This window comes from Aspergillus chevalieri, chromosome 3, assembly GCF_016861735.1.
Source record: "Aspergillus chevalieri M1 DNA, chromosome 3, nearly complete sequence".
Classification (NCBI taxonomy): Eukaryota; Fungi; Ascomycota; class Eurotiomycetes; order Eurotiales; family Aspergillaceae; genus Aspergillus; species Aspergillus chevalieri.
This window is the reverse complement of record NC_057364.1, coordinates 183,825-198,361: the sequence shown is the minus strand read 5'-3', so window position 1 is coordinate 198,361 and position 14,537 is coordinate 183,825. Positions and strand designations below refer to the sequence as shown.

The window sequence follows — 14,537 nt, the reverse complement described above, 5'->3', positions numbered from 1 at the left end:
AACCCCAAAACATCCAATATCCATCCACTAATCAAAAAAGTCCTCAAATCCCACCAAACCCTCCTCATCCCCCTCATCCCCAGGCAACTCATCGTCCGAATAATAACTATCCCGCGGCTCAGCACGCTGCCCATTCTCATTCGCCCTCGCCATAACATTCTCCACACAAAGCTGCGGACAAGCCTCAAGCAATTCCTTCGCGCCATCAATCTCATCCCACAAATACTCGTCCTCAGGGTGCATAATGCGGAACGGCAACGAGGGCCCGAAGACCCCGCTCTTATCCTCCTGCGCGCTCGCAATTGGCATGTTTGGGCGCGGGTAGCGCACGAAGACAAGCTGAGACCAGCCGTGGCGCTGAGGACAGCTGAAATCGCCGTACGCGAGGATCGTCAGGTTGGGGAGGCCATCTGGTCCGAATGCCCAATTCACGAAGGTAAGGAGTCCTTTCATGTTTAGGAGTTTCTTTGTTTGCCGCTCTGTTTGGTCCAGTGACATCCGCAGGGCGAGATATATTGGCAGTGCGCGGTCGTCGGGGATGGGGTGGCATTTAGGGCGGCGGAGGGATAGGGGGACGCAGTGTTTGGGGAGGCCGGCGATTTTGAGCTTGCGGAGGAGGTTGCGCGGCTTGTGGTAGGGGCCTGTTATGCGGAGGTGAAGGAGTTTGAGCGTTTGGGCGGTTTGGGTTTCGGCGATGCGGGTGCGCTGGGTTTGTTAGGTATCTGGTATATGGGATTGGGTAGTTGGGAATGGTGAGGGGTGGCTTACCAGGTCGCCGGGAACGATGTTTATACCCAGGGCTTCGAGGCGGAGATTGTCGAGGACTTGGAAGAGACGGTGTCTCCAGAAGAACGGGCAGTCTCGGTTGTAACCCATTGCCAGTTTGTCGTGGTAGTGGTATGCCAGACGCTTCAGGGTTTTTGCGTGCTTGAGGATAGCCCACGGTGTGCGCTCGGAAGACTGCACGAGAAAATCCATCGCGCGAACATACAGCTGCTCAAGGCCGCGGAAGGATTCGAGGAACTTGGGAACGCCCAGACCAACAGTTCTCGGATCGAACATGCTGTCGTCCTGGTTTGGGGGAGTGTGTTCATCGTAGTCGCACTCGAGGGCTTTCAGGTTGATACCTCGAGAAGTGTATCGCAGAGCCCTGAGGAGTTCGAGCACGCATCGACAGTTCTGCAACTTCAGCTTGCGGATCTGGCTAAAGTTGAATGTCGGGTAGAGGACTGAGTATGCCAGCTTGAACGACACGTTTGCTAGGCTTATAGTGTGCAGCGCGTCGAATTGGACGCAAAGACCCTTGGGAACGGTCGAGAAAAGACCAGTCGACTGCAGACAGTACTCCAGGGTACGCGGAGCCAGCGCGTAGCGGCTCTCGAATCCAACCTCCAGCGATTCAAGGTGGCGGCAGTTCGCTTCGATGATATCGTAGAGCAAGTAGCTGTCGATAAAGTCTGCCTGTTTCCAGGAGAGGTGGCGTAGGTTTCGAAGGGACATCAGTCCTTCAAGGCCATCTGTGTATGTGTAGCCCGGGTACACTCTGATGGATAGAGAGGTGAGTTGGCGCTGGCGGCGCGCGAGGTAACCGTGTGCGCTGAAGATTCCTTTGGGCAGACAGCAGCCAAGGTGCCAGCTATTAGTGTCAGCAAATAGCTTCCTTTTGAATATTGGTGACATACCTAAAGCTCTGCAGACTGTTATGCGGCAAACGAGTAAGCACAGCCTGCACGTTTCGATGCAAGTTCAAGAATTCCATATATTCGATCATGCGGCGCCTTTCCAGACTCATCTCGTTCACGTCCATTCCCCACAGCGTTGAGATCCTTGCATGGTTGTGCAAGGGGGCCTCGATGATCAGGTGTCTGATCCATTTATACACACCGCGTGGCTGCAGGCTTGGGGTGTCGTCTATCAAGGCAGGTCGCAAGAAGCGAGATTCGTTGAGGTCGCGGTGCCTTTCGTGGGTGGTGACAAGGGTGAACTCCCTGTATAGTTCTGGCTGCACTGAATAGTGGAAGTATTTCGACACCAGCGAGAGTTGGAAAAGGTCGGTGTTGGAGAGCTTTGCTATTAATTAGCGTTTTGATATTCTGTATTTTCTGGTTGCGACGTACCTTTTGTATTATGCTGATAAGCAACTCTCCTGGAAGAAGCTCCAACATGGTGGCACTCTTTAAATCCAGCAGTTGATCTACCATGATTCTGGGGAGCTTGAAATGAGAAAGCGTGAAGAGGACGATGGAGAAGAAAGAAAAAAGAAAAAGAGGCTGAGATTATATAAATGTTTTTTTTCTTTCCTTTGAACAAAACAAAACAAACTACATCCTATACTCACTGCTTGAGCATTCACTGCTTGCCCTAGGTTGGGTCGTTTGCTTCGGAAACTCACAGCGTATGAATATACGAGTTGGCTTGACAACGTTGCGAATCTAGATGTTTATGGCATACCATATACAAGCAAGAACTTCGAATTACCACGGACAAATCCATGATTCCAGGTGGATGTCAGCTCAATACTACGACGCAGTTTCCTCACTGATGAGCTCAAGGAAACAGGTCTTGAGCTTCGTCGAACGATATTTCTGAGACAAGAGGAAGTACGGCCTAGACATGGCTTCGAAACAGCTACTAGCCTATTTGTTTGCTAGAGGAGATGCGATCCCAATCATGGATCCAGTTGGGGTGTTGCCACCAGAGAGGGTATGTGGTATACTATGAACGACGAGACTGAACCATTCTTGGAGCAGCTTCTGTTTAGTGGTTCGATATTTACAACCAATGTACTGCAATACATTGTTTCTTTCTGGAACATATAATATGATCTATTTGGTTTGTTTCTTCTATCTCTTGGATCTGTGATAATGAATTCTAGGAGTTTTCAGTCCGCTATGGACGGATTTTGGTCCTGCAGAGGATGCCTTACTGAAGGTACATCGATGAAATGAGAAACTCCCTAGCCTTTTATCAAGAACCCAGATGGCTCAATCGTACATTTATGACAATGATTCCGATTGACCAACTGGGGGTGAAAGAAATTCCTAAGACGAGAGGATTCAAGTGACTGTGCGGAAGCATATCCATACCTTCGTTTTATTATGTGAGCCTGGCCGTATTTCTTCTTATTCACTTTGATTAGTACTTATTCAACAGAGCGCATACTTACCGCAGTCCAGCAAGCAATGTCTATAGAGTCGCTGTTCAAAGAAGAGCATACTAGCCGGTACATAGAGCCACAATAGGCCTGTTGAAATGTACAGCGAGAGACTACGGAGATATAAAGACCCGAAATAGTTCGTTGTGATCGCTATGTACTTAAGTTGAAACTGCAGCTACAAGCACTGGTCTTTGATTTGAGCCAACCGAGCAAAGGTTATTTATTACAACAACGCTCAGTATTACATAGGCTGGTTAATATCGATGTGAATCGATCTCTTTTTTTTTTTTTTTCCTCAGGATTCACCAAAATTCAGCAGCTTCTTACCAACTGACTTCCGCCAACAACGTCTTCAACGTCTTTGGGCTGTCTATCCGGCGGCAGGCAATCAATAAGGGCCACTATTATGATAAGTGGGTCGGCTAGGTCTAAAAGACATCTGGGGCCCCTGTGACAACTGCTACGAGTTGATCGACATGTACACAGTTGAGAAAGGTAACCTTGATAAGAGATCTGACATGCCACCATGAAGATGAGCGAAGAAATGAAGGCACAGCTGGCACAAGAACACGATATGAAGGTCGAGAAGGATGCTGGAACTCCCGTCCATGGGGAAGATTGCAGGAATATATGCAGCCAGTGGAGACTTATGACATGCTGAAGCTTCTATTGTAAGTACTCCAAGAGTGTCTATCTTCTCGCTTCGTTTTGTTTTGTCTGTACTCAAATCAGAACATCCTGCTTAGGCGGCTTTACCTCGTTCTAGAGCCTATGGGCAGTTAAAGTTGCCCAATTAATCCCGCTCCTTCCTATAAATTTGCAATTGGAATGAGGTCACTGCGACGACTCTTCCTAAAGTGGCTATTCGCATACATCTAATTGTCCTCCGCATAGATATGCATCTTCGTGGTCTGGTTCTATTCTCGCCGAAGACATCCCATGCCAATAGCATAACGCGGTAGCATCACCTGTCACGAACATGCGATCTCTGGTGATTATAAGGTTTTCTTCGACAAAACTTTTAACACATAGCGAGTTTTCTTGGTATATATCCGTATAAGAACGATATAATCCATGGCTCTTCATTGAATCCATCATTGTATGCGATAACTAAATCCGTTGACGCCTCAGGCATAAATTATAACAGGCACTAAGGCAACAACACAACTCCGGTAACCCTCTCAGACAAGTTTGGTTCGGTCCGATAAAAAACATAAAACTGACCCGTCGTTCCGGAACACAGGCGCTCAGGAGCTTTCTCGAAGGAGCTCTGCCAGAATTGGATGCATTGATCGGGAGCTATGATATCTCCTAGGCTGTCCGGATCAGGGCGCAATACCAGCACAGCGGTGCTGAGTTAGTGGAAACTGAGGGGCCCTGTCGAATCAAATTAGGAACCGGCTCCTTCCGTGATGGCCTCGCGGCCGATCAACGCCATGGAATACCAGCATGTTATTGTCCCGCCCGGTGCAGGTGGTTTTACAGCATTCGACAGTGGCATTGACCAGAGGTAATCACTCTTAGATATATCTGGTATGGGAATATATTGACATGAGATCCAGAACACTATGGACCTATCGAATCCAGAGAGTCGCGGCTGTCATTGCTACAGGCAATTTTCACTTAGCTGTGCTGGTGCTTTCAGGGACGGTGTTGTTTCTGTCGATGTTGGCAAGCTCTCATCGTGGCGTGGCCAAAAGCTATGTACCCCTTCCTTATGCCCTGATGCAATTCATTGCATTTACGGGCGCTTGCTTCCTGAGCTGGGTCGATTTTTGTGATTCAGGAAACTGGAAATGCCCTGCCTTGTTGAGCTACGTCGTAGCGCTAGGCATATTACGAACGTGTTGCAGATCCCACAAGCGCAAGACTCAGGTATATCGCCATATGAGTCTGGTGACTACTGTGGTTTTGCTTCTGGGAATCATTCAAGATTTGCTTCCGATGATGATATTTGACTCGACGTATCACCCAAGCTCTATAGAGAGCGCCTTGCTAGCTTGTCTAGCCGTGGTGGTGGTATTAGTACTAGCTACTCCCCGTCCAAGATGTCCATCCATACCCGACGCAGAAAGTGACGAATCTACAATAGATGAGTCACCCGAAGAGACATGCTCCCTGTTTTCATACTACTGCTCGTACGAGTGGATCACGTACGTGGTCCTGCGAGGTTTCCAAAGAGACCTCACTATGGACGATTTGCCTCCTTTGCCGACATACGATGAACCACTGAAATGGCTGAACAGTATCAAGAAACAGCGACTCAAAGGCGGAAAAACATTTCGCACACTCTACAGGTTGCTCAAAACAGAAGTCAGAACCATGATGGGTTGGGCTGCATCTACAGCAGTGGTTGAATTTCTCGCTCCATATTCGATGTTGCGATTGCTAGCGTATCTGGAGGATCCGTCAGAGGCAGTTGTTCATCCAGCTCTCTGGATTGTCTTGCTCTTCGTTGGACCGACTGTTCGTTCACTATGCTATCAGCAATACATTTTTACGGCCACTCGGCTTCTTGTCCGCGTCAACATGTCTTTGGTTCAGGAGATCTATCAGACGGCCATGCGATCACACATTTATGACGACTCTATCGGAGTTCAAAGTCACAATGAACTTTCAGGACGAACCAATAAATCAAAAACAGCCCAAAAGTCTGGCCAGGCTAATCTAACGAGTCTGATGTCTTACGATGTTGATGCGATTTACAATTCACGAGACATCTTCTACGTCGCAACAGCATGTCCAGTATCGACCACGATCGCCATGGTTTTCCTATATCAGATGCTTGGCTGGCCTTCGCTTCTAGGTGTCGTTGTTCTATTCCTTCTTACGCCCCTCCCTACCTTAGCATCGCGCAAGATATCGCGTATTCAACAATCTGTGCTACGTGCGACTGATGTTCGTCTCTCGAAGACATCTGAGTTCTTGAGTTCAATTCGGACATTGAAGTACTTTGGATGGGAGCCAGCTGCGATCAACACAATCAACAACATTCGGGGCATCGAGCAACAGCGTCTCTGGAGACGGAGTGTTCACGCCGCTGGAATCTCTATGGCCGGGGACCTGTTGCCATTCATCAGCTTGCTAGTAATGTTTTCTGTCTTTGTTATTTTCACTGACAATACCCTGCACGCCCCAGTTGCTTTCACATCGCTGTCGATCATGGAGACATTGCGATCTCAGTTTGTCTGGCTTTCGAATATCAGTCGATTCTCTGCCCAGGGAGCTGAATCTCTCCGGCGCGTGGACAGATTTTTCGATTCTGCTGAAGAAAAACAGAGACATCCTGAGGGGCCCCTGGAACTGAAGGATGCCACCTTCCGAAGGACGCCAATTGCTGCGTTCAGATTGCGGGATATCACACTTCGCTTCAAAAGGAATGCTCTTAACGTCCTTACTGGTCCAACTGGTTGTGGAAAGACTTCTCTCCTGCAGTCACTGCTAGGTGAGACTGTTCTGGAATCTGGAAGTGCAACCGCACCCTCGGATATTGCATACGTTCCTCAAGCGCCATGGTTACAGAACGAAACTGTTCGGCAGAATATATTATTCTACAGTCAATACGACGAAGCTCGGTATAACACTGCCATCAAAGCAAGTGGCCTAGCACACGACTTGCAGCAGCTCCCACTTGGCGATTCTACAGTCGTGGGAGAAAGAGGGACATCACTTTCTGGAGGGCAGAAGCAGCGGGTATCACTGGCCAGAGCTTTATACTCAGAGTCATCAACACTTTTGCTGGACGACATTTTCTCTGCACTTGATACCCATACTACGAGTCTTGTCTATAAGATGTGTTTTCGAAGTGGTCTTCTCACGGACAGGACTGTTGTTCTTGTTACGAGCTTGCCCGTTGCACTGAAGGATGCAGAAATGGTGGTCCGTCTGGAGCACGGGAGGGTTGCTTTTGTACAATCATCCCAGCGAACTTCTCAAGTTTCCACGCCAAGTGTGGAAGAAATTGAACCCGGATCTCTTGTTTCTAGCACTCCGCATGAGGCTCCCCAAGATGTGGAGTCTCTGACAGAGCATGTCTTACCCAGTGATGCTGCTCCGGAACAAGAAGTTGGCACGAGAGGAATGGCCAAAGAGACATCGGCCACTGGCCGTGTGCCTCGTACACTATTTTTCCAGTATATGGTCATGTTTGGCGGATTCTTCTACGCCGTGACAGTAATAATGGCGACCCTCACAGTGCAATTCGCCTATTTCGCCATCACCTACTGGCTCTCAGTCTGGACAAGTGCGTACGACGAGTACAAACATCCAAACTCGATATTCTACCTATCAGTCTACGCAGCAACCATCATCCTCTTTCTACTCCTTCAACTCGCCAATAACCTCATCTACCAATACGGAGGTTGGGCAGCAGCTAAGAAAATGCACGCGAAATTGGTGATGGCAGTTCTGTCAGCTCCCATTTCCTGGTTCGACGAGAACCCCATCGGAAGAGCAATCAACCGATTTGGAAACGACACGCGCTCCCTGGACACAGTCCTAATAGATTGGCTCCGCATGTCAATCGAAAACTGGCTCCGATTCCTTCTCCGCATCGCAAGTATCGTATCTATCATGCCGATCTTCGCCCTCCCAGTCACTACCATCTGCGCAACTGGATTCATCATCGGGGAGATGTATACCCGCGCGCAGATATCTATTAAACGACTGTGCTCCGTCAACTACTCCCCCGTATTCTCGCACTTCACTGACTCGCTAAGCGGTATGGCCGTTATCCGAGCCCGTGCTGGTATGGATGAAATTTTTCAGGGCCTCCTTGCTGAGAAGCTCGCCGTGCATACTCGCTCAGCGGAGGCGCAGTATAATTGCAACCGCTGGGTCTCTGTTAGATCGGACTTCTGTGCTGCGTCTGTTGCTGCGGCGGCTGGGTGCATGGCGTATTTCAGATCTGGATCTGCTGGGTTAGTGGGATTTTCGTTGACGAATGCGATTGGTCTGAGCCAGACAATCCTCACACTGGTGCGCACGATGAATGAGCTGGAGATCGAGTTGAACTCGTATCAGCGGATGCGCGAGTACGCAGATATCCAGCCTGAAGAACGCTTAAATGAAGAAGAACAACGCAAAAAGGCAGAAGCCATCCCGGCTAGCTGGCCAACATCCGGCCTCATCGAATTCCAAAACGTCACAGCCCGCTACCAAAACGGCCCCGACGTCCTGCGCAACGTCTCCTTCACCGCACGACCAGGCGAACGAATCGGTATCGTCGGACGAACAGGAAGCGGCAAAAGCACACTAGGCATCTCACTACTCCGTTTCGTCAACATTGTCCAAGGACGCATCACAATTGACGGCATTGACATCAATACCATCCTTCTAAACCGCCTCCGCAAAAGCGTCACCCTGATCCCCCAAGAACCAGTGCTTTTTTCCGGCGACGTCCGCTCGAACCTAGACCCATTCAACGAATCCGGCGATACTGAACTCCGCGCAGCACTCTCAGCCTGCACGTTCATCCAACCCGCGTCATCCACAACTAACACAGAAGACTCTAACCACCACCAACAGCAACTAAGCCTAGAAACCCCCGTCGCAATAAACGGCGAAAACTTCTCCCAAGGCCAACGGCAAGTCCTATCTCTCGCACGTGCTCTCTGTCGGCGCTCGAAAATCGTCCTCCTCGATGAGGCGACTGCTTCCGTCGACCAGGAGACGGATATGCGTATGCAGGGCGTGTTGAAGGAGGTGTTTGGGGATTCAACGATCATTGCGATTGCGCATCGGTTGCGCACGATTATGGATTACGATAGAGTTGTTGTAATGGGGGAGGGAGGGATTGTTGAGTATGTTTCTTTTTCTGTTTGTTCCGGGTTGATGGCTTATTTGCTAATGTTTTGCAGGAATGATTCGCCCGCGAAGTTGATTGAGAAGAGAGGTGTGTTTTGGGATATGTTGAGGAGTACGGGGGAGTATGATGAGTTGGTGCAGTTGGTGGGAAAGAAGCCATGATACTTTGGTTCGTATATATGCACCTATACGTACCTGTTTTTTCTAGAGCGACCGTGACTCTCCTCTTCTGGACGCCGCCGCTCTATGGACATCTGTGCAATGAGGCTTAAGCCCTTGTTTGCTCAGATTGCTTGTATGGCATTGTTCGACATGTTAGCGCTGTTTGTCTATATCAGCTGCTTGTATAGCGTTCAGTCATCTCACACGGGACTGACTGCTGGAAGGTTCTTTGGTGGGTTTTAGGAAGCAACAGGCAGCAATATCATATAAGACAATCATGCAGAGATATATTCAGTATGCAGATCTTATTCAACAGAGAGCCAGTGTTCTAAATTGATTGAAGTGGGTTAAAAGGACTTTGACAGCAGAGGGTGAAATTGAGAACATCATGAAACAAAAGTTCTACTCTACTAGGAATGATTTCACCGATCTTGTGTCTTTGATGTGGACCTGTAATAGCCCTATCTTTTCTATTTCTCAGTAAGTACATAACCTCAAAAACCTAAGCAGGTACATACCTTTACAAGTATGTGATTGTGCACTGTAGCCTGATGAAACTTGTAATGTGCAAGAGACCTCAATCTTCCATCACAGTTTTGATATTCGCGAGTCCTTCCACCAAAGAAATCTATGCCGCTTCATGGATCTGAAAATGGTCCTACAAATATCCTTGTGGGCATATTCATATTGTCGCACCAAGGGATGACAATACTTTGTCCCTAGGCAGTATGGACACTGTAAGCCACTTACACTTTTTGGTGGAAAAGACAGGAAGAGAAATGGCCACCTGCTCGCCAGACTTTGAGAAAGTACTACCTCGACGCATCAACTCACTTACTTGTCCACCTCAAACCCTGAGAATGTCTCCAGCATCAGCCACGAGAGCCATTTCCTGACTGCATCATCTGTAACCCTTCTCACTGCCATCTAATCAACAGAGCTAACAGAGACAGGACTTTACCACCCCTTTCCCTGAATACACCAAACTCTGCGGCCGCCCCTATGCAAAACTCTACATGTCCTGCCCTTCCCACACAGACTTCAATGTCCACATCCAACTCCGCAAAGTATCCTCCACCGGCGAACTTCTAGAGCCACTCAACTGGAGTTCCATGTCAGGGCGTGCCCCTGATGTCACAGACGTCAATGTCGCAAAAAAAAAAAAAAAGAAACATCTTGGACAACAGGGTATGCTTCGCGCGTCGCATCATATCAGTCTCCTCCCAGAATCAGAAAAAGATGAATTCCCGCGCTACGACCACAAGTCCAGACAGGATATCCCCGCTGGTACGATTATTCTACTACTGATCCCAGTCTGGCCGGTTGGTATGGTGATCGAAGCCGGGGAGGGGCTTATGTTGCGGGCTTCGGGCATGATATGGCGCTGCCGGAGGTGGAGATGATGAGGTTGCGGGGCCGGTGGATGAGAATGTGAGAGTGCAGGTCATGCATACAGGTAGGGAGTATGAGAGCTTTCTGGTTGTGCCTGTTATTTGTTTGTGTATATTACTTGTTTGGAGAGCATAACTCTTAATAGGTCCTTGATCTACTATGAACGCTAAGCCTCATTCGGAAAATGAACCCCACTAGCCAGCTAATCTGCGACCTAGCTGAAAGCTTGGCTACTGGAACGGTTAAGGGATCCACAACTTTATTGAGCTCTATTTCAATTAAGCATAGTTTCTCATCAAATGTTGTTGGATTGAGCCTACAAACCAATCTGAAATGCCAGAGCAATTTGAGGAAGACTATGGCTTCCTGAGATCATGGCATCAGGCTACATGCAAGCCCAGTCGACCAAGTCAAACATCCCTGTTGTGTTTGTTGTTGTCTGCTCTGATTCGCTGCATATACGAACAAACGGTGCAACACAGCCCTGGAGCCTCATGAGGAGTCATGCAGTATGACGACTTAATGTTTGCTCTTTTTTTTGGATGATATACGTTATTCTCCATTTTCTCTGTCTATTTATTCTGTCATCATCTACATGTCCATCGCTAGCTGATGACATTCGTGGTTCAATACTATCATATTCTATCTCCAGTGTTAACACGACAAATAGAACAGACTCCTCTTTACAGTCCTACAACCCTTGAGCTACTATCGAGCTTTTCTTCATTCTGAGATCCTTCTTCACTCGCACCATGCCTCGCAAATACTACGCAGTCTACACAGGTCACGTTGACACACCCACCATCTACCCTTCATGGTAACTGCCACATCCCAAACAAACAGCAACTATCACTTGATAAATTCTACTCACACTGCATTGGTTATGTACAGGGCTCAAGCTCACCCCCGAGTCACACAGTGCAGAAGCAAGCACAGAGCGTGCAAAACCCACCAAGAAGCCATCGATTGGTTAGTGGAAATGCAAGCAACAGAGATCCACGATGCCACTGAGGGCGGTGATATGTCACAGTCGTCATCTTCGTCGCCGTCGCGGTCTAAGAAGAAGTACTATGCCGTTGCGTATGGGAGGCAAACTGGGGTTTTTCATGACTGGGAGTATGTGTCGGATTATTATTAAATGCTTAGAAGGGATGGACGGCTGATGGAATTACAGGGGTGCAAATGGAGCAACCAGCGAATTTACCTCGGCATGTCACGAAAGCTTCAGTACCGAGCACGAAGCCAGACAGTTCATTGAGGACTGGAGAGAAGCATATGCTGATGTATGGCGACTAAAGATTCGACGAGGCTTGAATGAGGGATGGAAGCCGGAGGATCTGGCGGTAGATATTTCGAATATCATGGTTAAGGAAGGTGTTCTGGTAGAGAGCGCGTGTAAGAAATTTGAGGAGTTGGATATTGCAGGAAAATAATGGGGGAATTAAGAACGAGAGTTTGGTCCAGGTGTTGCGTTGAGGATGGGTCATACTTCAAACATGGTGCGTTTTATTGAGGCTGTTCAGGCTACTCAACCTTCCGTGTATTTCTGTACAGTCAGGTGCGATTTTCAGATACTAGATTTAAGATCAAGTTGCATCTAACCACATCCAGCTATTGGTCACTGTAAACAATAACTCAAACACACCACTATGCAGGAGGAATCTGCTGCTGATCCTTCGGCCACTTCGCAATCGTCTTCTCCTCACCCGTCAGCGTGAATTTGACAACAACATGCCGCTCATTATTCAGCGCCAACTCGTACTTCCCAGGGTACAGCACCCGATTCCCAAGCTCGTCAGTCCGAGCCACACTATCAATAGCCACGGGTATAGTCAACGTCTTGGATGATCGCGGCGTTAGTGTGGACAACCGATCAAACCCAACAAGCCATTTATTCGGATACGGCTCTGGGCCGGCGGTTGTGTTGGCGAAGAGCATGGCTGTGTAGTCTGATGCAATGCGGCCGGTGTTGGCGATTCGGGTTGTGAAGTTGAGGAAGGGCATTTGTTCGATGCGTTCGTAGCCCGGGTGCGGCTGGGATAGGAGGTCATCGATATTATATGTATTTGCCGTTTTGTTGGATGACGACGCGCTGAAGTTGGTGTAGAAGAGGCCGTGGCCGAATTCGTAGACTGGTGTGCCCGTGTACCACATGTATGTTTGGCCTGGGTTGCTGCCGTTGGGGCGCAGGTTCATGTCGATTGCTGGGAAGGCGGTTGCGTATTCGGCTGGGTACTGGGTAACGATGAGACGGCCTGCGGGGGTGCGTTTGCCGGTGATGATGTCGCGTAGTGCTGGGCCGCCGGATTGGCCGGGGTAGCCACCCCAGATTAAGGAGTTGACGTTTTTGTTTGATTTGAGGGATGAGGAATCGACTTGGCCGCCGCCCATTTGGAGCACGACGAGAGGTTTGCCAAGTTGGCTTAGTTCGTCGATGAGGTCCAGCTGGTTGCCGGGCCAGGTGATGTTCATTCGGTCCATGGCCTCTGCTTCGAGGGTGTTGTCGATACCTCCTGCGAAGATGATGGTGTCGGATTTCTTCGCTGCATCGAGGGCTTCCTGGAATCCCTCTTTGGTCTCGGTAGTGATGTTGGTGCCGAGCGCATAGTTAACTGTGAGGCTGGAATCTTGGAAAGCTTCCAGCAGACTGGTGAGATATGGAGCCTTTCCGTAATAGTTTCCGAGCATCTGCCAGGTTGCATTGGCCCATCCTCCGATCAGCGCCACGCTACGGGTCGAGTTGGAAAGAGGAAGGGTTCCGTCGTTTTTCAACAGAACAGTGCCCTCCACGGCGGCCTCATAGGCGATGTTCCAGGCGTCAGTCGTCACAACATCGTTCCAGTCCAAGTCGCGGTATTCGCTCTCATTGCCATCGAAGTAGCCAGCTTGAATGAGGTTGGTGTACAGACGGCGCACACCCCTCTCGATGTCTTCACGAGAAATCAATCCCTCGTCAAATGATCCGTTGAAGTAGTATTGGTAGGTTGTGCCACAGTCGATGTCGGTTCCGGCGCGGATGGAGTCAGCTGCAGCGCTTGTATAGTTTGCGGCATACTCATGAGGATCGAAGACATTTCCCACTGCTCCGCAATCACCAGATACGAAACCGTGTTCGACAAAGTTGAACGTGTCACGAAGAAGAGTCTGCAGGAAGAACGAGTTCGAGCAGCTGGGAACCCCATTTACCGCATTGTACGAGCACATGAAGCTCTTGACCTTGGCATCCCTTGAAGCAACAAGGAACTGGGGCATGTAGTACTCTGAAAGGTCCTGTTGGGTGATGATCATGTCATTTCCCAGACGCGAGTGGTCATCCCAGTTCTCGATGTCGTAGCCGCCGTAGTGCTTAGCGTTAGCAATAACCTTAACGTGTTCAGGGTCCAAGCCGCCTTGAATGCCGGTAATATATTCGTACGCATAGGTAGACGCCAAGATGTACGCATCCTCTCCAGGCGTTTCTTGACCACGGCCCCACACCGGGTGTCGGAAGGTGTTGATGTTCGGAGAGTATGTAGTCAAGCTGAATCGTCCGAAGTTGTTGAATGCACGAGCTTGTGTCGAGATAATAGATCCGATTTGGTTGATTAGGGTTCGGTTCAGCGCAGACATGGTCAAAATCGGCATTGGAAACGACGTTCCCCAGCTCCAATCCCCTTCCGGAGTGAAGTTGGTGTGAGCCAAGCCATGGAGCGACTCATACCAGACTTGGTATCGGGGCAAACCAAGTCTTGGAGCACCACCGCCCGTGTTGCCGGAGTTATTTACGAGCTCGTCAAACGTGAAGAGGGAAACGAGAGAGGCGGCTCGGTCATAAGCGTTGGCTGAAGTGTTGCAGACCAAAGCTTCGCTCAGTGGCCCATTCGCGCAGTTGGGGAAGGATAGCTCGATAGTGGCCGTAGCAAGTGGATCAAGGGGTGGTTCCGGGTTGACATTGTAGTCCGTATCGCTGGTCTTTGTCTGGGCTACTGTAGTCGACAGCAACGTCGCCAGCACGGCGAGAACGGACTTGGTAGCCGGCATG

The 14,537-nt window shown here is 49.3% G+C and overlaps 4 protein-coding genes across 4 annotated transcripts; 2 read left to right on the top strand and 2 right to left on the bottom strand.

The window, feature by feature from the left end:
- Positions 1 to 27: 27 nt before the first annotated feature.
- On the bottom strand, positions 28 to 2,165 carry ACHE_30072S (uncharacterized protein; the record flags this gene model as incomplete). Its single annotated transcript, XM_043276650.1, has 4 exons — positions 28 to 705; positions 769 to 1,636; positions 1,683 to 2,065; positions 2,118 to 2,165. 4 exons carry the CDS (start codon positions 2,163 to 2,165, stop codon positions 28 to 30), a joined length of 1,977 nt encoding a protein of 658 aa, XP_043134607.1.
- Positions 2,166 to 5,347: 3,182 nt separating this feature from the next.
- ACHE_30071A (putative ABC multidrug transporter) lies at positions 5,348 to 9,124 on the top strand (the record flags this gene model as incomplete). Its single annotated transcript, XM_043276649.1, has 2 exons — positions 5,348 to 8,958; positions 9,016 to 9,124. 2 exons carry the CDS (start codon positions 5,348 to 5,350, stop codon positions 9,122 to 9,124), a joined length of 3,720 nt encoding a protein of 1,239 aa, XP_043134606.1.
- A 2,144-nt stretch (positions 9,125 to 11,268) lies between these two features.
- Positions 11,269 to 11,949, top strand: ACHE_30070A (RNase H1/viroplasmin domain-containing protein; the record flags this gene model as incomplete). Its single annotated transcript, XM_043276648.1, has 3 exons — positions 11,269 to 11,333; positions 11,408 to 11,632; positions 11,691 to 11,949. 3 exons carry the CDS (start codon positions 11,269 to 11,271, stop codon positions 11,947 to 11,949), a joined length of 549 nt encoding a protein of 182 aa, XP_043134605.1.
- A 214-nt stretch (positions 11,950 to 12,163) lies between these two features.
- Positions 12,164 to 14,536, bottom strand: xlnD (beta-xylosidase XylA; the record flags this gene model as incomplete). Its single annotated transcript, XM_043276647.1, has 1 exon — positions 12,164 to 14,536. The coding sequence occupies one exon, from the start codon at positions 14,534 to 14,536 to the stop codon at positions 12,164 to 12,166; it is 2,373 nt and encodes a 790-aa protein (XP_043134604.1).
- Position 14,537: the final 1 nt, after the last annotated feature.